The sequence below is a fragment of the Podarcis raffonei genome, chromosome 5 (genome assembly GCF_027172205.1).
Source record: "Podarcis raffonei isolate rPodRaf1 chromosome 5, rPodRaf1.pri, whole genome shotgun sequence".
NCBI lineage: Eukaryota > Metazoa > Chordata > Lepidosauria > Squamata > Lacertidae > Podarcis > Podarcis raffonei.
In genome coordinates this window covers 85648195-85674627 of record NC_070606.1, presented here as the reverse complement: position 1 = coordinate 85674627, position 26433 = coordinate 85648195, and the positions used below count along the sequence as shown (strand labels likewise).

Sequence of the window (26433 nt, the reverse complement as noted above, 5' to 3'; positions counted from 1 at the left end):
TATTTTTTTTCAGTAAAAAAAGAAAGAAAGGCTTAGAATCACAACAGTAAAGTCAAGTAATTAACACATGGAAGGAATATGTGCTGCAAGATGAATAAATAATATTGCGGAGGAAGGAATTGAGACAGATAGCCAAATGCATACCTCTTTGACACTTGCTCCCTTCGTAGCCTGGTCTGCAGGTACAGGTACCGTTTCTGGGATCACAAACCAGGGTGTTCTCCTTCAAACAGCGGCACTCCTCTGAGCAGCCAGCTCCAAAGACCCATTTGGGACAGGCTGCAGTCAGATTAAAGTGAGCTGTTAACACTGTTGCTAGGTTGGCATGCCTAACATGGAGCAATAAATTTCCGACGCAGAACAGAATAGCTGCTTAAGAAAGCATGACTGAATGGAAGGAAGAGAAATGTTTCTGATTACTAATGGCCATTTGGTTTAAAAAATTGTAGCTGTTTCATTCTATCAACTTCAGTAAATAAAATCTGCATATATTTGCATGGGATCAAAACCAGTAGTTTTGGAGAAGCAGTTGTGATCACAGATGCTGCAATATTTCCTCTTGTGTAAAGGAGAAGCTCCTTTAAGGTGCTACGCACTATTTATTAGTGTGTTGTGTTGAAAATCACAGTTTTTGTCCTACTACTCCGGCATTACTTGTGTTGAAAATAAAACAATTTTTAAAAAAACCAAAAATCAAGGTGCATGCACCTTTCAAGGTGAAAGAAAGATTTCTCTATGTAGAACTTAGTTGGTTGCAACCCATGGTTCTTATAACTGTTTTCAAAAATCAGGTTGAAAGGTGCCTTGAGCTGTGGAATAAGGTAGTCAGATTTAAATAAACCAATAAATAAAATCTATGCATCCTTGTTTGACTGAAGGGCATTTTGCAAGAGCTGTATTGTATTGCTGAGGACTTAAAAACATTTTATATAGCATTCTGTATGGCTTGACTTACTTAGATGGCAGAAGCGGCCATATAGCCCAGGGTCACATAAACAGGCTCCATACAATCTGTGGCAATATCCATTGTTAGCACAATTACATTTCTTGTTGCAGTGTTTCCCAAAGCGTCCTTTGGGGCAACCTGATAGATATTCCGAAAAAGGAAGAACAACACAATACAAATACAAATAGAGGAGTCAATGTGCAAAAAAAGCAAGCAAGCAATTTTTCTGTCTATCTACCCATCTATTTATCTATCTACCAGTACGTTTCCGAGCACAATTCAAAGTGTTGGTGCTGACCTTTAAAACCCTAAACGACCTTGGTCCAGTATATCTGAAGGAGCGTCTCCACCCCCATCGTTCTGCCCAGACACTGAGGTCCAGGACCAAGGGCCTTCTGGCGGTTCCCTCACTGCGAGAAGCCAAGTTACAGGGAACCAGGCAGAGGGCCTTCTTGATAATGGCACCTGCCCTGTAGAATGCCCTCCCATCAGATGTCAAAGAGATAAACAACTACTTGGCAGATAGCTAAATGTTTTTAGATGGGAAGTTTTTAATGTGTGACATTTTAAATTTTTTTTAATCTTTGTTGGAAGCCGCCCAGAGTGGCTGGGGAAGCCCAGCCAGATGGGTAGGGTACAAATAAATTTATTATTATTATTATTATTATTATTATTATTATTATTATTATTAACCTCTCTATAAATAGTAAGAGTGTGTAAACTGCAATCTTGCTTTACACTCCCTGCATGCATTTGGTTCCTAGCATGCAGTAAGATGCATGGCAGCATGGCAGTGTTCAGGCAGTGCTATTAGATCATGGGTAGGCAAACTAAGGCCTGGGAGCTGGATCCGGCCCAATCACCTTCTAAATCCAGCCCACGGACAGTCCAGGAATCAGCATATTTTTACATGAGTAAAATGTGTCCTTTTATTTAAAATGCATCTCTGGGTTATTTGTGGGGCATAGGAATTCGTTCATTCCCCCCCCCCAAATATATAGTCCAGCCCCCCACAAGGTCTGAGGGACAGTGGACCGGCCCCCTGCTGAAAAAGTTTGCTGACCCCGGTATTAGATGCTCCAGTCAAGTGGCAGGGAGGGATGTCAAGAATGCTCTTGACTGGCTGTAGGATCTGAACCCTTACACACAATTGATGTAGCATTATGTCCCCCCCCATTACACTCATCTGGAGCCCTATGTGCCATGCCACTTTGCCCCTGTAAATTGTAAAAAGTGGAAAAGGAATGGCAGGAAGAGCTTCTGGTAAATGCCATAGAAAGGGCAAGGAAACTCTGGATTCATTTCACATCAGCCCAGGGTCTAGAATCCAATGCAAAACAGATCTGCAGGGTGGAGACTCCTAAAATCCTGGTCCCCATTTCCCCAAAGTTTGCCCCATCAAATAATGGACAGTTCTGCTTACTGCACCCTGCCATATTTGAGCCTTTACGCTGCACTTTCGGTGCCAATTAAAAAAGATAGTGCCAACTCCACAGGCAATCATAAAGACACCCAGCTGGAAATGATGTAGAGGAAAGCAATAAAATTCTTACCATCTTCACAAAACTTTCCATTAATTCCTGGTGGGCAACGACACCACCCTGTTACCAGATCGCAGGAACCTCCGTTCTGACACTTGCAGAGGCTGCTGCAATCTTTCCCATAGGTCCCCATGGAGCAGGCTGCAAGGCGAACGAGCAACACAGTCTTCTAACCGAATTAAGGACCAAGAGCAATTATGCTTCAGCTATCATGTCGAAATAAGGCAAAGCTATTAGAGGGCATCTTAAAACAAACAGTCCGGATATTATGCCCTGCCAGTTTCTGCGGTGATAATATTCATCTGCTTCGTGTTTGCTACTGAAATAGACTGGAAAATGTGCCGTTGATGTAGCCATGGGATGCAAAGAGAAGGAGCCTGACCTGCTCTCTTGTGAGGGTTTGGCTGTTCCTATTTCCCCATAGAATTTCACAAGTTCTGACTAAAAACTAAGGGCTATGCCTCAGACCGACCTTATGGACACCTGTTTCTTGTGGGCTGCTTCTCTCCCCCAAGATAGAGACAGCAGCCTTTTTGGAGGAAGATGGCTTGGGAGGGTACAAATTAAGGCACCTCTGGGCAGTGGGTGTTTCTAAGGGCTTATCCACACTTCCTGTTGTTTTCCCCAAGTGAAAAACCACCCTTTAGTGCTCAATCGGCACAAACAGCAATTGAGTTTTCTGCGGATTGCTGTTTGTTCCTATTTAAAGCTAAGGAGAGGATTTTCCCTGGGAAAGGAATGGTGCAATGGGAAAACCATTCAGACACATGCCTAGAAAGAGGAAAACTGCTCAGATCCATGCTTCCTAGGCCCAGGACAAGAGAAAGTATGGACAAGCCCTGAGTGTCTTAGAATCCTCCTCTAATCTGACCGGCACTATTAAAGGGCACAGAGGTACATAGGGCAGATTGATGAGCACTACATGCCATACCAGTTGCAGCATTCAGACTAATAAAATAAAATGTATTTTTAGTGCTGAACACAGATATAGGTAGGGGCAGCAAACAAGCAACTCAAAGGGATAAATGTTTACTTGAACTACTTTAGCCTTGCAGTGATTGTCCATTGCAGAGCTAGCCCTAAGAAGTAAACTGCAAGGAAACCCCATCTCCACACATGTCTGTGGAATACAATGAGTGACCTTTTGTCAAAGTGGCGAAAGCAGAAGACAGACAAAAAGTTGCTTTTCAAACTGGTGCTGCTCATAGTTGATCCTTTTCTTTGAAGATTTGACCGATATGATTGGGTGTTGGTTTTTTTGCTCGTGGAGGGGAAGCAGATTGCACATCACTTGCAAATTTGAGTCTACTAAATGGATCACTTACAATGGATGAGAGTAGATCTAGATGGAAAGGTGTACTATTATTGCCACTTAATGGGCCTTTTTAGGTTGCCTCTCGCTTGGAGAGGAAGTCTACAGGAGATTAAGGGACAATATGTGTGAGACCATGTCCCTGGATCGTCTTTTGCGGTTCCTTAGAATTTGATCACATCAGCCTGCTGTCAAGGCAGATGCAGGGGCAGTTTAATAGCCAGGTAATGTATCAAAAAGTTCTTTCTGCATCACAGAAAGTATCTCACCTGTGTCTTATTGCCACTGCAAACTGACACTCAGTAGTCTTAAATCTGAGGAAGGGGATTGAAATGCATGGGGCTTGACACCAAAACAAATGAAGGCACACACAGGAACCCTTAAATAAATTTGCTCTTCTGTGACAGGTATGCGTGCAGACCCAGCATGGTGAAAGGCAGTGTGATGACCCCCAAAGGTCTCACCCACAGCTCACATCAATAGATAATGCCCACTGAAATGCACCTCTGCAATTCACAGGGAATACCTGGCTATCATATCAATGTGGAAAGTATGACCCAATGACAAGCAGACAGAACCCACTAGTGTAGCAATTACCGTATTTTTCGCCCTATAGGACGCACTTTCCCCCCTCAAAAAATGAAGGGGAAATGTGTGTGCGTCCTATGGGGCAAATGCAGGCTTTCGCTGAAGCCTGGAGAGTGAGAGGGGTCGGTGCGCACTGACCCCTCTCGCTCTCCAGGCTTCAGGAAGCTATCCGCAAGCCTTGGGAGCCCGCGGGAGTTCCCGCCAGGCTCCCACGGCTTGCGGAGAGCTGCCTGCATCCTGAAGCCCGGGCGCGCTGAGCAGTCGTGTCCGGGCTTTGGGTAGCTCTGCGCAAGCCACGGGAGGGCTCCCATGGCTTGCGGAGAGCAGCCTGTTCTGGGGGCTGGGGAAGCTCGGACTTCCCCCGCCCCAGCCCCGCGCCTGGGGGGAAATAAATTTTTTTTCCTTTATTTCCCCCCCAAAAAACTAGGTGCGCCCTATGGGCAGGTGCGCCCAATGGTGCGAAAAACGGTATGTCTTTAAACTGGACTAGAGGAACATGGGTTCAATTTCTCACCTAGTCATTGAGCTCATTGTGGGTGGCCTTGAACAAGTCACTATCTCTCAGCCTTAATGGGGGTAAAATAGGATAAACACATTGTCTAATGCCCTCGACAGAAGTGTAGACAAAATTCAGGACCCCGCCTTTGTTCAACATTTATATGGTTTGAGCAAATTCTTATTCAAGTCATTTGCTTAGCTCACATGTGCAGAGCTGTGCAATCTGTGACCCATCAAGCCAATGCCAGCTGAAAAACAGCCAGATTGTTTGATTATTATTTTTAACCCATCCATCTGAAAGGTGGTATACTCTGATCTTCAAATCTAAGCAAAGTGATTGGACAAAAGTAGATGTTTTATTTATTTAATTTATATCCTGCACCTTAGTTACCAAAATCTTGTTTGAGCTGGGCTCACCCTTGTTAGTGTTCAAAGTGCATTTAAATAGTAAGAGGTATACTCACTTTCATTACATATAATGCCAGTCCACCCAGGCGGGCAGTCACAACTACTGTTGTCACTGTTGCACTTCCCTCTGTTCATACAGTTAGAGCAACTCAAGCTGCAGTCACTGCCAAACATGTTATGCAGACAAACTGAAATTAAAAAGCACAAGTGTCAACTCGCATGCCAGGCTTGGCTATTTCAGTTTATTCTGTACATGTTTACTGCCAGCAACCACTTGCAGCCAGGGGCTATATCATTCAAGAGATGGAAACAGACACAGAGAGCTGCAGAAAAGTGTCACTGCAAAAGTTTCCCCTGCTTTCCTACATTTATTTTTCATTTTTGAAGCATGCCAATCCAGAACAAACAAATACCTCCCACTCGAAAACTGCACAACAAATGGCATTATGAAACATTGGCTCTGTTCTAATAGCCTCTTCTTTTCGGGTTATAAGTCCTTGCCATAATGTTAAATGTGAATTCACAGAATCATAGAATTGTAGAGATGGAAGGGACCCCAAGGCTCATATTCTATTCAAACCCTCTGCAATGCAGGAATTCCTTGAATTCAGCAGTACAGTGGTACCTTGGGATACATACGCTTCAGGTTACATACGCTTCAGGTTACACACTCCGCTAACCCAGAAATAGTACTTCAGGTTAAGAACTTTGCTTCAGGATAAGAACAGAAATCGTGCTCCGGCGGCGCAGCGGCAGCAGAAGGCCCCATCAGCTAAAGTGGTGCTTCAGGTTAAGAACAGTTTCAGGTTAAGAACGGACCTCCAGAACGAATTAAGTACTTAACCCAAGGTATCACTGTAATAGCAAAGGATCACTCCTGTTTGTCTATGCAATAAAGCAAAACCAGTCTTCACTGAAAGCACTGCTCTTTTCCTGACATCTTAGCTGGGTTGTCAGTGTTTCCATCAGAACAGTATGATGCAATCTCCCACACTACTCTTCCTCCATACATGCCCCAGATGTTTTCCAGTTTTTAGCAATGGTGATATGGACTGCTGTTTTTTAAAACTCACATTCCTTCCAGGTCCATTGGAAATAGACAATATGGCTAACTTGGGATCACAAGGTGTGTCACCTCACCTCTCACCCTAAGAGCATAAGGACAGCATGCAGGATCAGGCCAATGGCCAACCAGAGGCCTATGAGATGCCGAAAAGCAGGACCTGGATGCAACAACACTCATCCTGCTTGCGGTTCTCAGGACTCTCGTTTAGAGGTATTCTGCCTCCAGCAGCATAGGCAGAACAGAGTGATTGTGACTATGTTCTAATAGCTCCAAATTTTAATAATTCTCCTTTCTTTCTGGGCTGATTTTTTTCATTCCCTGGGAACATGTTACTTCCATGCTTGCTCTCTGCGAAAAATTAAGATTTTAGAAACATTCTCTCACCAACTTGGTGTGCAACAGTGAGCTCTCCACGAATCTCCTCTTCCTCCTCATCATAGAAAGAATCTAGGGAGGTACTGAAGTGAAGGAGCTGAGGTGGTCTTCTGAAGCGGAAGCCAGGAATCCGGGAAATCTCCAGTTCTTCTTCTTCCTCCATTTCCAGCTCATCATCATCTAATGCTGATATCAGAGATACAAAAACTTACATTTTCATCTTATTAAGTCCCACAAGCTTGATCCAATTTGTTGTTTACATCAGTAAACAGGAGATGCTACTATTATTAATAGGAAACAGAAACATTATAATCAATGAAAGCTCTTCAGACTATTCAGATGACAAAACTACCCTGCAATGATGACTCTCTCACACTGGGGTAGTTTAGCTGCCTGTATCATCCTCCAAGAGTCAAGGGGGGGAAATCACTACATATAAGGTGCAGATGTATGGCTTAACAGCTATATGTACATATATTACACTTGAACTGAAACTCTTGCTAGCACGGAGGTACTCTCTCTGTATTTGGAACTGGAAGGCAATAGGTGTTACTGGTTAATTATTTTGCCCTTCCTGGAGGCCTTAGAGCAGGGGTGGGGAGCCTGTGGCCCTCCCAATGTTCTAAGACTCCAACTCCCATCAGCCTCAGCCATGACTAATCATGGATGATGGGAGGTGTCGTCCAGCAACACCTGGAAGGCCACAAATTGCCCATCTTTGTCTTAAAGAGTCAGTAGTTCATGGTGTTGTGCTTGTTTATTTTTGTTTAGTTTGAGTTGAATTTTTCATGTGCTAAACGTGCCCTCCAAATTGCTCATCCTTAGAACAATGTGAGATTTTTTTGCACTTCATTGCTCACCCCATTTTAAGGTGGCTGATTAGACAAGCTGCTTCTCACTTGTAGAGAGCAATCTTAATTTCTTTGTCTTTTGAATTAAAGATGCCTACCCAAGCAAATTGTTATCCATCAGCCTTAAATTCCATTGGATTCAGGGTGACTTGTATGTGTTTCTGTCCCTTAAGCCCAGCCATAGCAAAGCTACAAGATTTATAAATCATCTCAGATGTGGAATTTGAACTGAACACAAAACAGTGTCTAGGGATTACATATTTAGCTTTAGAATAAACAATCATTAAATTATAAACGTATATAAAAGCTACACACACCATCATCATCACCATCACCATCAGGCTATAGATGACACTGTAACACTGAAACATATATTTAAAAGTCTGATTGAAACAGAAGATAAATGTTTTGGCTTTATATTACAGATTCAACACAACCACTTTGGGAATTTTAGAATTACGCTTAGCTTCTCAATATAACGAGGATTTGAGTAATATCTAATTTGCTGAAAATGAGACAATTCAAACAAACCTAATTTTTAAAAGATTATGTGCTATTAAGACGCCTCACTCTGAATAAGTAATGCCATTATCACTTCCAAAAACCATGGCTGGTAATTGGAGTTTTCCTTCGAATAGAGCTCCTAACGATACGGAATAACTTACAGATGCAAGACTGTCCATTGACACTGCTGAGCCTGTATCCTTCCTCACATGTACATTCATAGGAACCCAAAGAATTAATACAATATTGGTCGCAGCCATCAGTGTCGGATAGGCACTCGTCCACATCTAGGAAATTAAATGAGGAAAGTAAACCTTGGATGCAAAAACCCAATTTGGATCAAGGAGAAAACTGTGCTGAACTCCTGTTCAGAACTTCAGAATGGCTATTACTGTTATCTATTCTGATTACCTTGATTATTAGTACATTCAGTTGTATCCAACATTAGAGTAAAGCCGTTTGAATTAATGGACATAAGTTAATTGTTGTCTATTAGCTTCAATGAGTCTAATATGAGTTTGATTAACACTGGATACAACCCATTGATATTACCTAGATAAAATCTGCATTTCCCACCTTCTGAAATGCCCAGGCAGTTTGCAAGCATAACTTGAAACAACTTCCATTTAAAATCCAATTGAATAAACATTAAACAAAACCATGCAACTTAGAAGCAAAGCCAAGCGTATCAAATGTCCTTCGCTGCCCTTCCTTGCCTGGGAGCACATAATAGGCTTCTGTTTCCTTTCCTTGCCCCTCCTCCCACTCACATTATTTCCCCACCACCACCACCACATTCATTTTTTTGGAACAACCTATGGGTAGTAGTTTTTGCAGCTAACCATGGTATCATATCAGCATTTCAAATTTTGAATGATGTATGGTCAGCGATGATGCTGCACCGTGGTTAGCTCTGGAAATGAAAGGAGGGAAAACCTGCTGTCAGGGAACTGCCATCGGCTCAGGGGCGAGAGGGGGAAAGCCGGATGGATTACAGAGAGCCCCCAAAGATCGTGGGAAGCAGAACTTCCTCAGCAGAGGAAGGAAGCCACGCCTCTAGTGGAGAGGAGATGGAGGGCTCAGAGGAGGTGAGGCGGTGCCAGGACACCTTGCCTGAGCAAAGTGGGGAGGAGAGAGGTCCCCCGTTACCCACGCCTTTCTTGCGCAGTAGGCTTCCGTGCAGAGAGGGGAGGTGCAGACTGGGCGTCAAGAAACTACTCTGCTGGGGAAGGTTTAAGGACTGCCCACTCTCAGATTCTGCCAGTGAATGAGCAAGACACGGAATAGAGGCGCTCTGCATTCTAACTGTTTTTATCACCAATAAGAAACCATTAAAACAGACTATTGAAGCATATTGTCTGATTGCTCTTGAGCAACCAACAAATACCTCTAACACCTGCATATCAGAGTAAAGGGAAGAGAAGCCTAGGAGCCATTCCTAGTCTCCTAACTGCAATTGGGGAATTAGGCAGGGTTATATCCGCCCAAGGTGGCGCTGTGGGTTAAACCACAGAGTCTAGGACTCGGCAGTTCGAATCCCCATGACGGGGTGAGCTCCCGTTGCTCTGTCCCAGCTCCTGCCAACCTAGCAGTTCGAAAGCACGTCAAAGTGCAAGTAGATAAATAGGTACCGCTCCGGCAGAAGGGTAAATGGCGTTTCCGTGCGCTGCTCTGGTTCGCCAGAAGCGGCTTAGTCATGCTGGCCACATGACCCGGAAGCTGTACGCCGGCTCCCTCGGCCAATAAAGCAAGATGAGCGCTGCAACCCCAGAGTCGGCCACGACTGGACCTAATGGTCGGGGTCCCTTTACCTTTACCTTTTATATCCGCCCAAAAAGCACCTGTAGCCTGCTTGCTACTGGCACAGGGGGTAGGGAAGCTGCTACTGCACTACAACACCCATGATCCCTGGCCAGCAACTGTGCAGGCTGGGGTTGATGGGAATTGGAGACCAACAACAATGAGCAGGCCACAGGTTCCCCACAATCACATGAGCGGTTTCCTGGTTCTGCTCAGGAGCAGGCGCACATCAGCACTGCTTGCGAGACCTGAGGTGACAAACACAATGAACAGCAAAGCAGATCCCCCTGGAATGTTTGCTCGGCATTTCTGCAAAAGGCCTCCTGAGTGTCTTGCTGAGTGCCTGGCGAATTTAAATTACCATCACATTCACAGCCGTCCGGATGAAGCCGAAAGCCTGCCTTGCAGCTGCATTCGTAGCCTCCGATGTAGTTGATGCAGAATTGTGAGCAGCAGGCATCTCCAGTCACACATTCGTCCAGGTCTACCGGAAGGATGAACAAATTCTTCACAATGCCGTAGAAGTAGTTCATTTATTTTTTAAAATTATTTTTTTTAGCAATTTCAACATAGCAAATTATCAAACCATATAATTGCATACATTATTTCCCCCCTTTCCCCCTTCCATCCCTCCCTCCCCTCCCCTCCCCCACCGACTTCCCTCAGCTCCTCTCTCTGATTTCTCAGCACATATTATTCTCTGCACGTTATAAAATTTTACATATCCTTACATTATCTATCTAACATGTTATCAACCAATAAATTTGTGTATGCTTATTCAAAATCTGCCAAGGAGTCCAGTTCATTTTGTTGTCTTTTTAGATCATTTGTAAAAAGCTCCCATTCTTCCTTAAAGCCACAGTTGTCCTTGTCCCACAATTTATATGTCAGTTTAGCCAACTCTGCATAACTCATCCATTTTTCTTGCCACTGTTCTGTCGTTGGGATTTCCTCATTCTTCCATCCTTGTGCTATCAAGAAGTAGTTTAAACAAGAAAGAAATCGTCGCAAGAGGACTGCTGACAGCTGGACACAACAACTCCCATCATCCTTGACCACTGATCCTTGAGGTGATGGGAGTTGCAGTCCAACAACATCTGAATGGCCGCTGGTCCCCCAGCCCTGGTTTAGTGAACACCTGCATGGTACGTTCTGACTTACAATTTCAGCAGTATTCATCCAACACTGCAGAGGCTAATTGGTCTTGTAGTAAGGTTAAAGCTTACTGGGAAATGATATATAATGAAATGAAAAGGATGTTTAAAATAACCTTTGGGGGGTGAGGAAACCCAGACACTTTTCTTTTGGGAATTATAGGGACAGAACTACCTAAACTGTACAGAAACTTACTCATGTATGCTACTACAACGGGAAGAATGTTACTTGCCCCAAAATGGAAAGAAGCAGAAGTCCCAGCAAAGGAAGAATGGATACAAAAACTTATGGAATATGCAGAAATGGCAAAATTTACCGGAAGAATAAGGAATCAAGATAGCAATTTTTTAATTAAAAAATGGAAATGGTTTATTGAACATTTACAGATAAATTGCAAACCAATAAAGACATTGGCAGGATCATTGTAATAACCTGCAATTTCAGAAGAGTATATATTTAAAGAAAAGGAATAAATGAGCAAATTAAGTTAATTTGGATATGCAAAAGATATTAAAAATAAATTTAAGGAACTGCAGAAAGAGGGGGAAGGAAGTCAAGTTATGAAATGTAAAAAATGGTTGTAAAATTAGTGAAATGTATAAACTTGAAATGTATAAAAATAAATAAAATAAAATAAACACTGCAGGGGCTAACAACACAAACCCTTGATTTTAAAATCCCCAATCTAAATTTTACCTCTGCCACAACCCTGGTTATGCTACAGGAACTCCTTATCCACAAAATGGGATGAAACAAAAAGGTCTCGCTGTATTAGATTTCCCCTCCCTTCCTCAAAAGAAGCTCAGGGCATGCATATGGTGAAGGGACCTTCAAAGGTCCTCTAGTCGAGCCCAGTGGCATTACAGGAACCCTGCTGCTACAACATTTGTGGTAGCTGACCATCCAACTTCTGTTTAAAAGCCTCTCACAAATGGAGAGTCCACCGCCTTCCAAGCCCTGCTCATCCACCATTGGACAGCTGACACCATCCTCCTAATTATCAGATTCCTTCTCTACTGTCTTTTAGCACATTCCTCTTTCTAAATGGAGATTTGTACCTCAGTTTGTAACTGTATGAGATTTGAACTTATTTTATGTTATGTGTTGTTGTTTGAAACTAACCAACTAGATATGTATAGACATAGATATATATTTATATAGGTTTTCATATATGCAATCAATTTTATTATTATATATTGTTTTATATTATATTGTTTTATATTATTTGTTTTATAAATATGTTTGTCGCAAATTGCTTCAGATGCCTCATAGAAAAATAAACATCATATCATATCATATCAATCATATAATAAAAACCCCTTTCTTGTAATTTGAATCCATTGGCTTGAGCCCTAATTTTGGGGCTTGATTCCAAACTCTCCTTCCCCATTGTATCTTCACAACAATTCCTCCACGGGAGATGAGGAAGACAGGGACGAAGGAAGAAAGACTATCTTGAGATCACTGAGTGAGCTACATGGGCTAAGCAAGAATTTGGACCCAAGTATTCTGGGTTCAAGTTTAGAATCCTATTCCCAATACTATATTGGCTCTACCAATCTCTCTTATTAAGACAGTTTTAAGACACACCAAAGTAGCACATGTGAAGCAGCTTTAATACCCTTAAACTGTCATGTAGAAGCCGAGTATTAGCATTATATTACTAGGAACAGGCACTGCTGAATAGAAATCCCCTTTGCTATGAATACGCATGAATTCTTTGGACAATTAACCTTGGAAAGGGTGCTAACATTCTTGGGGGATCTAGTTGAAACAAGGAAATAGGGAAAACATGCAATCAATCCACGGAGGCCGGAGGCCAGCATGAAATCGATTAATGCAGGTTTCTGGACCAATACCATTGTTTTTTCCTTCAAACGTCACAAAGAAGCTGGAAGACAATGTTTCAGATCATATCTATGCTTCTGGTTCTCTTAATACTCACTTGTGCATTGAAACCTGCCATCAGTTAGTGGGAAACGCTTCTTGTCCCCTTTGCATAATGGTTTGTTTTTTGTTTGAACAGCCTGTGATGGTGGAGATTGTAATCTCCTTTGGGCAGAGATCTGTCCTCCTATACAGGCAATCCTCGTTTTGCATGGGGGTTCAGTTCCAGTGGTGTCCACGTGTCAGCAGAGCAAGCGTAACCCTGGTACATCCCACCTCATTCCTCCCCTTCTCATGATGTCTTTATGACATTTTGGGGCTACTTCCGGGTTTGGTGCTGTGTGTGTGCACGATCGCATGTCATTCAAATATGTCTAAACCAGGAGTGGCCTATACTCTGCAAAGTGGCAAATGTGCATTCACGGCACTGTATAGCCTAGAATTGGCTAACCTGTGGCACTCTAAATTGGACCCCAAATCTCATCAGCTCCAGACAGCAGGTTCAATAGTCCAGAAGGATAGAAGTTGCAGGTTCCACATTCCTGATATAAACTAACAACAATTATATCTACATTTGCTATAATCTTTTCTCTCCCAGAATGGCCAGAGGATTCAGAAAACAATCCTAACAAATGTTGAGTATTTATATGCCAAAACACGTGATCTGCAACTATAAAGTCAATCAATATTTAATATCGATATTTAATATTAAATATTAATCAATATTTAAAATACACTCTAAAATTAACACATCCCTAATTGAAATATACAATAAAACTATCAATTAAAATGTGTGGCAATTAAAAGAGATTTTTTTAAAAAAACCTCAAACAAGTTAAAACAATGAAATCACAAGTTCAGTTCAGGGGAATGCTTCCCTAAACAGATGTTTCCGCTTAGTGTTGGAACCAATGGAATGCCCAAACTGATGGGGATTCTCATGTTTCATCGGGAGGGCTTTCCACAACACTGGTGCTACCAGTGAAAAAACTTGCCTCCATTGTTACCACATAAAACACCTTAACTACTCTATATTCCAAATATTATATAAACACAGTCTGTTGCAGCTGCTTCATTTCTTATAGTGTAAAATAAAGTGCTTATAGCGTAAAAGAAAGCTTTCAAAAGTAAGCCTGCTGCTTTGTTAACTGTAGGTGTGGAATACTCTGCACTTTCCCCTCTCTTGAAGCCCTCCTCCTTTGGCGATCATCTCCGTGACTCTGTGTGTATCTGCGCTCATTAGTGCTATCAATTCTTCCCATTCCTTGTTAAATAAATACTGTTCTTTTGACAGTTTTTGTGCCAAATTAAATAATAAAAATAAAAATAAAAACTTCTATGGTTTGGAGTGCATGGCATTGCCCTCCTTAACCACGTAATCCTGTTCTGTAAACCCAGGTCCCAAAATCCCCACACACAATAATAGGTATTGTGGGGGGAAAGAGTTGTTAAAGTGGTATAGTGGAACCTTGGTTTTCTAGTGTCTCGGAAGCCGAACGATTCGGAACCTGAACGCCAAAACCCTGAAAGTAATTGCTTCCATTTTTGAACGCGCCTTGGAAGTTGAACAGCTTCCAAAGCACTTTTCTCCATTTTTTCAATGGATTTTGTTCCATAGTTTTCGGACTTTTTGGAAGTCAAATGGTCTTCCGGAATGGATTACGTTCAAAAACCGAGGTTCCACTGTATGCAGGTTTGTAGTCTAACAAGGGGACAGACTCCTTTGAAGAGCTGTCTGCACTTCCTTATACATCACCTGTGCATGTCTTCCCATCTAAATCCAAGCGGTAACCTTGGTTACAAGAGCAGAGTGGACCATTGGTGGAGTGCTCACAGTGATGAAGGCAACCTCCGTTATCATCTTCACAGCTGTTGACAATTTCCATTTCAATGCCTTTCCAGAAAAGAATCAATCATTGCCAATCAATAAAGAAAAATGAGAATTGTAGTAAGTTTGCTGCACGTGGGCTCTAGAAGAAAACAATGCAGTTCCTGCCAGCCCCTTCAGGGATACTCCATTGCATTCCTCCCCCACTGGTTCTCCATTTGCCTCCCACAACAATCTCAGCAATTCCATGCCCAGTGAACTTGCTCAGTCTCCACTGCAATATTTTGGGGTTTCTCCCTTAGCCCAAGAAATATTTTCTTTAGCAAAACTTGCAGTTGCTCTAAGGCTGCTCCTACCTCTCTCTTGCTTGCAGCTGGTGCCATTTTGGCTACATAAATATCTGCATCACTCAGAGGGTTAGTATTAGCAAACTATATTAGCTTCTAGGATGTCCTGCATCTTTAAGTGGAAGACAAGAGTTTCAGCACTTGTTGCTTCGGCTCCATACACACAATACATTTAAAGCACCTCTTCACAAAGAACCCTGGGTACTGTAGATTAAGGATGCTGGGAATTATAGCACTGTGAGGAGTAAACTACAGTTCTTTTAATGTATATACAGACTTTTCCTATCCTTGGGCCACAAACCAAACCAAAAGAACAAAGAGGTTAAGAGGGAAATATGCAGGAATAATATGCACACATTGAACCAAAATATCTATCAATATACAATAAATGACACGGATGAACCTGATAACATACCAGTGCATATCAAAGGCTCAAACACGTTTTAAACTCACTACGTCTTGTTCAGTGGAAAATTATATAATTATTAAAAAACAAAGCTAGACATGCTGGCTATTATAAAACCCAAGGTCAAAGAGCCTGGTTACATTTGTAGTGTCTGGGGAAAAAAATACAAATTGCTCAGTGTAACTATAGTTTCCTGCTGAAGAAGACATTCTGTAGTTTAAACACTTTCAGGCCCTTGAAATCTTTTTATATAATGCATGCACCATATTGCTATTTTATGAGGCTCATCAATGTTATTCCTTGAATAGTCATAATTTTTTAGTTCAGAATATAAATTTAATTTGTTAGATTAAGCGTTATTTCTCCATATTTTCTGCACCTGTCTCCACCTTTCATCCATGTGATCTCATAATTTTTATGGTCAAGTATGGAGCTTTGGACTGAGTAGGCCAAGCCACTGTTTTTATATCACATTTCAGTCATGAATCAGTTAGGAAAAATGAGGGCTAACATATATGAAGTAATTATGCTTTTGTTTAAAACTGCCGTATGGCATGCAAAATCAGGAGAGATGGACGTGGGGGGGAAATCAGCCTTAAAACATGGAGTCTGAAGTGAACACGTACTTTGGGTGACTACGGGAATGTTTGAACTCATTTTAATTCACTATATATTGAAGACTGGTCAACAGCACTGTTTGCCTCTTGAAATGCAGGCGACAGAGTTCAGAATTCTGAATTTGCACTCATGATTGCAGAAACCATGGCTCAGCATGAAGGCCTCTGCAAAATCCAGCATTCAAGCACTGAGCTACATCTACTGGGAATTCTAATCACATTGGTTCTTAAAAAATTAGAATACCACAAGAATCAGAAACGGGAGCACGCCTCCACAGATAAAAACGGCCACCCAAATATCATCTCATTTTATCCTTTTGGAAAGATACACTTGCCTTTACAGCACTGCCGCAAAACTCCCACTTACGGTAGCATTGCCTTCCGTCAGCTCCTAGCTCAAACCCAGGATTACAAACGCAGGCAAAGGAGCCCAAAGTGTTCACACAGTGATGGGTGCACTTGGCCGTCCCTTCTGCACACTCATCAACATCTGTAGAACAAAAACGGTGTTGAGGTTGAACAGTGTTGAGTGAAAGGTCAGCCTTAATGGAGATCAGCGACCTTCAGGAAACCCTTTTGAAATGAGGGAGTGATGTAGAAGATTCTAGGGCATGTTCCACAATGCGCAGGCATGCTCAACCTATTTGCCCAGCCTCTCTGCATCTGTTTGTTGACAAATTTGAATTGAGGACAAAGCTTATTTGAGCTGTGTATGCAGAGGAAGACCAGCAGAGGTGAATAAGAGGCAGTTGTTAGTCATGACTGGACCTTCTGAAAATATTCGAAGGCACTCCATAGTTCTACAGAACAACAGGGATTTTTGTTTTTATTTTTTGCTGGGGTGGGTTGAAATGGTGGTGGTGGTAGAAGAGGGAACTGAAGCAAACACATATGCTCAGTCACTAAGACATGGTTATAGAATAGCCAATGTGCTACCCTGCAGATGCAGATTGGTGTAGTGATGAGGTTGCTGGACCAGGGACTGAGAGACAAGGGTTCAAATTCCAAATCAGCCAAGAAGATCACTGGGTGATCTTAGGCCAGCCACTGCCTCTCAGGGTTGTTGTGCGGATTAATTGAGGGTGGGAGACTCATGTAAGCCACCTTGAGCTTTTTGGAGAAAAAGGTGGAATACAACTGCAGTAAACAAATTGTTATATTTGGAGCCAGAAGCTAGCACGAAAAGAGTTTTGGAAATAATCCAAGAGTTTGGTCAATTGGCAGGATTTAAATTGAATAAGTTAAAAACTAAGGTATTGGAGAAAAATTTAACACAGATAGAAAAAGAAAGGTTTCAGAATGAGACGGGGTTGACTGTGGTTAAAAAAGTGAAATATCTGGGTGTGAATATGACAGCTAAGAATGTGAATTTATTTAAAGACAATTATGAAAAAACTTGGACAGAAGTGAAAAAAGATCTAGAGATTTGGTCAAACCTGAAGCTTTCCTTGTTAGGTCGAATTGCAGTTATAAAAATGAATGTATTGCCAAGAATGTTGTTTTTGTTTCAAGCACTACAAATAATGGACAAAATGGACTGTTTCAAGAAGTGGCAGAAAGATATATCTAAATTTGTCTGGCAGGGCAAGAAGCCCAGAATAAAATTTAAGATATTAACGGATTCAAAGGAAAGAGGGGGGTTTGCCCTGCCAGACTTTAAATTGTACTATGAAGCAGCAGCTTTCTGCTGGCTAAAAGAATGGCTGCTTCTTGAAAACACAGACATTCTGGATTTGGAGGGATTTAACAATATTTTTGGGTGGCATGCATATTTGTGGTATGACAAGGTTAAAGCGCATAAAAGTTTCAAAAACCATATTGTCAGAAAAGCACTATTGAATGTCTGGGTTAGATATAAGGACTTGCTGGAAAATAAGACTCCAAGATGGCTATCACCAATGGAAGCTAAGGCAGTTAAAAAGCTAAATATGGAGTCGAAATGGCCAAGATATTGGGAAATTTTGGAAAAGGAAGGGGACAAACTGAGATTGCAGAGTTTTGAAAAATTAAAAGGGAAGGTGAGAGATTGGTTACATTATCATCAAATAAATGAAGTGTTTAAACTAGACAGAAAAATAGGCTTCCAGGTGGAAAAATCAAAATTAGAGACTGAACTGTTAGAATCCAGTACTAAGAATTTGTCAAAAATGTATAATCTGCTGCTGAAATGGAACACACAAGATGAAACGGTTAAATCAACTATGATTAAATGGGCTCAGGACATTGGTCATAACATTATGTTTGCTGACTGGGAAAAGTCGTGGACCACCGGGTTGAAGTTTACGGCGTGTAACGCCTTAAGAGAAAATATAATGAAAATGATTTATAGGTGGTACATAACCCCAGTCAAGCTTGCAAAAATCTACCATTTGCCTGATAATAAATGTTGGAAATGTAAAGAAAAGGAAGGTACATTTTTTCACCTCTGGTGGACGTGCCCGAAGATTAAGGCATTCTGGGAAATGATCTATAATGAACTGAAAAAGGTATTTAAATATACTTTCACCAAGAAACCAGAGGCCTTTCTCTTGGGTATTGTCGGCCAGGGGGTGCTAAAGAAAGATACAACCTTTTTTATGTATGCCACAACAGCAGCTAGAATACTCATTGCAAAGTACTGGAAGACACAGGATCTACCCACACTGGAAGAATGGCAGATGAAGGTGATGGAGCTTGGACGAGCAGAATCCGAGACCAGGGAAGAGAAGCGGCGGAAGAAGAATGGAAAAAGTTTAAGGACTATTTAAAGAAATACTATAAAATTAATGACAGTTAGAATGATGTTGGACTAAAATAAATGGTTACTATTAGTAATGGTCATGACAAAGAGAATAAGGGTGATTAGTATAAATTTACAACAAAATAAGGCAAGATTTCGCTGAATAACTGTAAGAATCTGGAATACAGAAACGGCAAGTAAGAGGAGGTCGTGGAAGTAAGGTTTAGAAATTGGGTTATGAAATGGTACTTGTTTTATGTTTTATTATTGTTTGATGTTTGTTTATGTATGTTTTGTTTCTGTTATATAAAAAACTGTTCAATAAAAATATTATAAAAAAAACGAAAAAAAACAAATTGTTATATTTATATTTATTTATTTGCCATTTATTTGCCAAAATGGTTTCCAAGTGGTACATGCACAGGCATCGTGTTGTTGGGCACTGATTTCCAAGAGGGCTTTCCTTAGACTACTAGGTTCTCTTCTCCTCTAATGGTGGGAAGAAGTGAATAGCTGAACCAGCAATGGCAGAGAAGAGAACAATAGGGGGTGCCTCAGTCTGAAGCTCCCTTCCAAGGTCTCCTAACGGGAGACAACTGAACACATCTGCCAGCAGCAGTAGGCAATGGGGGCCAGAGGGGCTCTCCCCACCCCTGTGCTTCCGAATCAAGAAGTCTGACTCCAAGACTGTAACTCTTCTTCACAGCAGAATGGCTCCAACTATGTTCTTGCTTACATGTGTTTAGCATAAAAAGGGTAAAGGGACCCCTGACCATTAGGTCCAGTCGTGACTGACTCTGGGGTGCGGCGCTCATCTCGCTTTATTGGCCGAGGGAGCTGGCGTACAGCTTCCGGGTCATGTGGCCAGCATGACTAAGCCGCTTCTGGCGAACCAGAGCAGCGCACAGAAACGCCGTTTCCCTTCCCGCCGGAGCAGTACCTATTTATCTACTTGCACTTTGACGTGCTTTTGAACTGCTAGGTTGGCAGGAGCAGGGACCGAGCAATGGGAGCTCACCCCGTCGTGGGGATTCACACCGCCGACCTTCTGATCAGCAAGTCCTAGGCTCTGTGGTTTAACCCACAGCGCCACCTGCATCCCTGTGTTTAGCATACCTGGTTAGAAAAGAGGTCAATAACTAGACTCTTCAATTTTAGTTACCATCCCCGCAACCCACACTTTGCTTTTTTTACCTGCACAGGACTTCCCATCTGCAGAAAGGCGATATCCAGAATAGCATTCACACTCTGCAAGTCCGCTCTCATTTCGGCAGATCTGCAAGCAGCCTCCATTTCCACTCGCGCAGGGGTCGATCTCTGAAACCAAACACCAAGAAATCCAAGCAATGCAGATCAAAGGTGCTAGCTAGGAATGTTAGGTGTCTGAATTACAAACCAGCAAACTAAGACGCTTTGAGAACACACACACACACACACAAACAAACATATCCACCAATACACAGAACACAGGTCAAGATCTATCTGGCGCAGGCTGCAAGTCTTTTCACATTGCAGTGAGATTTATCTCCCAATTTCCTTCTGACTGTTCATCACAAACCATTTGACAAGTTCATCTGGCAGAGAAGCTTGAACTTATTTTCAATAGTTACAAAACTGGCCAAGATGCACAACCTGTTTTGCAACAACTGAAAAGAAAGAAATAAGGGGGGGGTGAGAGAGAGGAAGCGGGGGGTGAGAGCGATCTGCTTTAATGATATTCTCTGTTTCATACAGTGCTGACTTGCTTTTCCCAATATTCAGCAGAGATCTGACACAGATACTTCCACGCGCATCTCTGCCTGCCAACGGTTCTCTGTGCCAGCAGTTCAAATTGATGGCACTTTCCTCTATAGCTTCCTTTGCCGTCCGACAAATATAATTGCTCAAGCATGCCTGGCAAACCGTGACCAGCCCTTAACAACCAGAGATCTTGCTGCGAGGGATTACAGCAGCGGTTCTACCGGAGAGTCAATACAATTGTTTGGAAATGCACTTCCAAAAGGAGCGCAAGCTCCTACTCCAAATATATTGCACATCAAATCAGAAAGAGACCAGGAGATTCTTGAAAACACCCAAAACAGAACAACAACGAAAATCCACGGTAAATTAGGCCTAAAGATTCCAGTGGTGGTTCAATATTTTGGAAAATGTGCCCCAAGTCAATTCCCAAATACCAGGTTGGGGTAACCAATGTGGTGGCTACTTTCAGATATTGTTGGTCTACGACTCCCACAATCCTTGAACTTTGGCCATGTTGACTGAGGCTGATGGGAGTTGGAGTCCAGCAACATTTGGAGGGTCACATGCTGGCTACCCTTGATCTAGATGATGCGACTTTAGTATATATGCAGCTCCATGTATCTTTAGGTGAGCTGTTTTGTCTCTAGTCTACTAAGCTCAGGAGCAAAGCAGCAGCACACGTAGGCAATATAATGTTTGGGACCTTAAGAAAACTGCAGAAAGGAGTAGGCAGCTGTTAGAAGGTCTGAATAGTATATGGCAGTTTCATATGTACATCCAGAACCCTTCTTATCACTTCTAACATCCTTTGCCCACTTTGATAATGGTGCCTTTGGCTTCTCTGATTTTATCCTTTCGTGATCATTGCATTCCTTTGTAAGCACTGCAGTGAGGCAGTCTTTTCCCTGTCTTTTGTACACCTCTCGCAGGCAAAGCTCCTGCTACAAGCAGAACTGAGAGACATAAGAAACACAGGACCAAAGCCTTGATTTTTTTCTCTTAAAAAACCCCACATATATTTTATGGTAAGTATGGGCATATTGCACATGGCACCATACATGCAGTGAGTTTGCAATGGGAGATTTAGCTGAGCTCGGCTGCAAAACTTGGCAAACAAAGTCTCCAGTAGATCAATGGAAACGCAAGCATAAAGCTCAGGCCATCAGCAGCTTCGACAGATAATGGGAGCTAATAAAACTTGGCAGGAGGAAGGACAACCCAAGGTCATATTTCCTTCCTAATTCTTTTTAAGAAAGGGAGAATCCAATAACCTGCTTTGATCTCTATTCCTCTCCCCACTGTCCCTCCTCGTACACCTCCCTCTTATTATTTCCTCTCCCCCCTATGTTACTTGATGAGTTGACTACCCTACTGTCTCCTCTAACCACTCCATGGGCCTCCATGATATTCAGTTCATAGTCAAGTCTTGCTGTTTCTCCCTTTACAGAATTGCAGGAAATATGGCCGAGAGCAGGTCAGGTGAGAAGGCACTGAAGAGACACAGATGCACTTGCCTCCAGCTGAGGAGATTGGGGTCCCTTTGAGAAGCCTTGGATTGGAGTTTAGGAGTGGTAATCCAGTCTGGGGGAGTTATAAGTCAACCTCCAGCTTCTGTCAGCGCTCACCCAGTGCTCTCTTGCTCTCTGAACAACTCCCATAATGCCCCATAAGCTTTTGTTTGAGGTCAGGACAGGACAAATGCTTACATTCTCTATCGAGATCCTCATACTTCCACAGGGTAGGCAGATTACAAAAAGTTGCAAATGCTATTAAAGAAGTCCAGTCTTAGATATAATCCTACCATTCCCCTATTGCCATAGGCGCCGACTCCATGGGGCTTGAGGGGGCCCGAGCCCCCTCAAAAATTCGTTTGGGGGGGCTCCGCCCCCCCAATAATCTCCGGCGCCCCTCCAGCAGAGCGCCATCGCCGCCCCTCCCCCAGCCCAAAATGCACAGGGGGGGCGGGCTGCATGCCTCCTGCCCTCCCTCCCGAGCAAAAGCTCCACCCAATTTCCTTTGGAGCTGATTAATAGGCGCAGCACGCTCTCCCCTATTCGCTCACGAGGAGGCGGCGCCACTTTATTTGCATATTCATGAGCTTATTTATTATTCATGAGCTTTCCCGGGCCCCCCCAATATTTTTTATAAGTCCGCGTCGCTGCCTATTGCAATAGTACAAGGTCATTGTGTAGGTGAAATGTAACAGGCTTGAACCAGAGAGCCTGGCAGCAGGGCCCAGCCACATGACTATTTCTGACACCTAAACTGCATTGATGCTTTTGAATTATGGTGCTGGAAGACTCTTGAGAGTCCCATAGACTGCAAGAAGATCAAACCTCTCCATTCTGAAGGAAATCAGCCCTAAGTGCTCACCGGAAGGGCAAATCCTGAAGCTGAGGCTCCAATACTTTGGCCACCTCATGAGAAGAGAAGACTCCCTGGAAAAGACCCTGATGTTGGGAAAGATGGAGGGCACAAGGAGAAGGGGACAACAGAGGACGAGATGGTTGGATAGTGTTTTCAAAGCTACCAGCATGAGTTTGACCAAACTGCAGGAGGCAGTGGAAGACAGGAGTGCCTGGCGTGCTCTGGTCCATGGGGTCACGAAGAGTCGGACACGACTAAACGACTAAACAACAACAAAACTGCATTAATCAATGCAAGTAAACATGCATTCTACTAGGACAGAAGCGGGGAACCTGGGGTCCTCCAGATGTTGTTGGACTGCAACGTGCATCAACCCAACCAGAATGGCCAATGGTCAGGGAGTCCCACAATATCTGAAGGGCCAAAGGTTAGCCCAAACTACAGCCTTTGGGCTCGTATTGTGTTTCCAACAGGTTACCTGCACCCTGGGCTCACACTTACTTTCACAGTGCTTCCCATCTCTCTTAAGCTGGTAGCGTGTGTGGCACTGGCACCGGTAGTGGTCTTCACTCATCTGCACACACTCATGTTCACAGCCTCCGTTATTGACGGCACAAGAGCTCACACCTAATACAATGAGAACACAAAAAAGCCAGAATGTCGTGATGCAGTTCTCCACCCAAATATCTGAAGTGAGGGCAAAAAATGGAGCAACCTTTCACACAGCAATATATCCTGAAGAGCAGGTTGCCTTCCCAATGTGTGTATTTTGACCCATCACCTGCAATACTAGACCTTATGGCTTTAAGCAGGACCCTGGATGAGCTCACATCCTCCAGCCACTAGTACTGTGCTAAACACCATATGATCCCTTTGGTAAAGGCATCTCATTTCCCAAAGCTTAGTGATAAGCTGAAGACTTGCTTTTTGCCTTGGATACCTTACCTCCTTTATGCCAAAGCTTTATCCATCAACAAACTTCACACATCTGCTCCAAAAATGATCCTTGCAGAGCAGGAAAAGAAAAGCCTTGCTAACACTCTGATACAGAGGGAGCTGTGTTGCAGTCAGTCAGACCACTGGTCCATATAGCTCAGTAGCTTTCCAAGGATTCGGACAGAGGACATTCCCTGCCCTATCTGGAGATGCTGAGGACTGATCCTGGGACCTTCTAAAGGATGGTCTTTTAACTATGTTAGCAAAAACACTTCCACTGCTGCAGCTAGAGTGAAAACATTAGGATATAAGTAGGACAGAACTTGGGAAAGAAGAAAGGAAAACAAGAAACATTGGTCCATCCAGTGCAGTATTGTGCACACTGAAGCTCTCTGGGGCTTCAGATTGAGGACACCCTGTTACCTTGAAATGCCAAAGCTTGAAGCTGGGACCTTCTGGGTGCATGGCAGATGCTCTACCAGTGAGCTATGGTATGCAAATATATATACAGTGGTACCTCAGGTTAAGTACTTAATTCATTCCAGAGGTCCGTTCTTAACCTGAAACTGTTCTTAACCTGAAGGACCACTTTAGCTAATGGGGCCTCCTGCTGCTGCCGCGCCACCGGAGCACAATTTCTGTTCTCATCCTGAAGCAAATTTCTTAACCCAAGGTACTATTTCTGGATTAGTGGAGTCTGTAACCTGAAGCGTATGTAACCTGAAGCATATGTAACCCGAGGTACCACTGTATAGCCATCTAGCCAACAACCCAAAAGTGTTTCTTGAGAAACAGGTGGAATTGAACATGCTTGAGGGTTTGTGTTCTGGGGAGTGGTTCCAAGATGGATGCCAGAAGAAAGGCTGCTTAACAGAAACCATGAAATAAAGCCAGTTATTGTTCATACTGGTTCACTGCCCTTCCCCAACATGTGTGTATGTGTGTAGACACATAGCCCTGAGGTGATGGATGGCTGCTGGATTCCTCTATGGAGGGATGAGCGACCTATTCAAGGTGTTGTCCGTGTATGTTGCCCTGAACCCTGTGCAGCATGGTAAGAGCTGGTTGTCAAGGGGGAGAAGGCGAATTGTAGCTTCAGGTTTTGTATTGTTCCGTGACATTCTTTTAAATGGGGCATTAAGTCTACTGCAATAAATTTAGGCACTGAGAGACCAATGTCCCCATTAGCTTATTGATTTAAGTCTCTTCATTAACCTTGGGCCTGAATTAAAAATAACACAACAGAAGTAGTTCTGTTAAGGTGAACGTTGCCCCTATTGGGACAACATCAGATTTCCTATTCAAAATTATAGCTACACATTTCTCACGTATTCATATCCTTGCTTTGCTTTCTGATGCATGACTTCCTGCTTCCATCCCCTAGTCTCCAAGATCTATAAAGACAGCTTCACGATTCTGCTAGAATGTTTAATGTTATTTGCATATAACCCAACAAGGAAGCAGAAAAGGACAAGCTTTTCTTAAAGGATTCTCTCCCACCTTGGCTAGAACGGCAGGCTTAATGCTATCTTGTAACTAAGCCAATGCACTGGCAACTCTAAGAAATTGCAAACAAGACATGTGTTCGATCCCCAAGCTCATCTAGCCCTCAGCTCAAAAACAAAGAAATACAAAAGAATGGATTCAACAGATGTAATGTCATTCATACCTAACCGAGCTGTTTTTCACATTTCAACCAGGAATCAATGGGAAATGGAATAACAATCTCTCTTGTGCTGATATGCAGATTTACAGAGAATTTTAATCCTTTCTACAGAACTTGGCCACAGCTTTTGACGCTTTATGCCCTATTGCTCTGGTATCTCAATTAAAACAATTCTCTGCTATCATTTCACCACCAACTGTAAGAAAACTACAAATCTATGTGAATATAGGGTGAAAAGAAGACCATTAAAAAAAAATATCAGGCCCTGCTAATTCTCTTTTTAACAACATGTTACGTGCTGGCTTCTTTTTTCTTTTTGTTATTTAAAATATCTTTGTCACCACTGTTCAAAATATTCTAAACCGTTAACAGAGAAAAAAGGAATATGTTTTTTTTTTAATTAAAATATATTTCTGCGCCACTTACTGTTAAGAAAATGTCAAACCAGTTCACAACATTAAAACCATTTCCAAACGTGAACAAATCCGAATATCAAAGAAATATAGAACAGTGTTAAAGATAACCAAATGCCTGAGGAATACATTAAAATGCTTAATTTACCCAGAGCAGGAGAAAACAAGCTTGTTCCATCTTCCATACGACATCCTTTGAGATATTAGAAGATGGCTATCATCTTCAAAGAGATAGAGTTGGGTGTCATCTGCATACTGAGGACACTACACTCTAAATCCCCAAAAACTATTGCTTCCAAAGACTTTACCTAGATGTTGAAAAGTGGGGGGGGGGGGGCTTGTGGAACCTTGTGGAACCCCAGGCCCAGTGGCCAAGGAGACACTTCCCACCTTTTGAAATCTCTTCTTCAAGAAGAATGGAGCCCAAGTCCCATCCTGGCCAGACAGTCCAGAATAGTGCCAT

General features: G+C 42.6%; 1 protein-coding gene across 12 annotated transcripts in view; it reads right to left on the bottom strand.

Annotated features, from left to right (window-relative positions):
• The window catches only part of LOC128414741 (multiple epidermal growth factor-like domains protein 6), a 211322-nt gene that overhangs the window by 53615 nt on the left and 131274 nt on the right, over positions 1-26433 (bottom strand). For 11 of the 12 annotated variants that reach the window (XR_008330721.1, XM_053390456.1, XM_053390461.1 and 8 more), the window contains 11 exons: positions 23457-23582; positions 20043-20165; positions 16497-16619; positions 14688-14825; positions 10251-10373; positions 8251-8376; positions 6744-6920; positions 5350-5481; positions 2500-2628; positions 956-1084; positions 145-279 (listed from right to left, as the gene is read on the bottom strand). Coding sequence is in view for 11 of the 12 variants with exons in the window: in XM_053390456.1 (XP_053246431.1) it covers positions 145-279; positions 956-1084; positions 2500-2628; positions 5350-5481; positions 6744-6920; positions 8251-8376; positions 10251-10373; positions 14688-14825; positions 16497-16619; positions 20043-20165; positions 23457-23582 (1461 nt within the window). In the remaining variant the exon portion in view is untranslated. The remainder of the gene's footprint in view (positions 1-144; positions 280-955; positions 1085-2499; positions 2629-5349; positions 5482-6743; positions 6921-8250; positions 8377-10250; positions 10374-14687; positions 14826-16496; positions 16620-20042; positions 20166-23456; positions 23583-26433) is intronic. The other variant, XM_053390458.1, reaches the window with a different exon arrangement.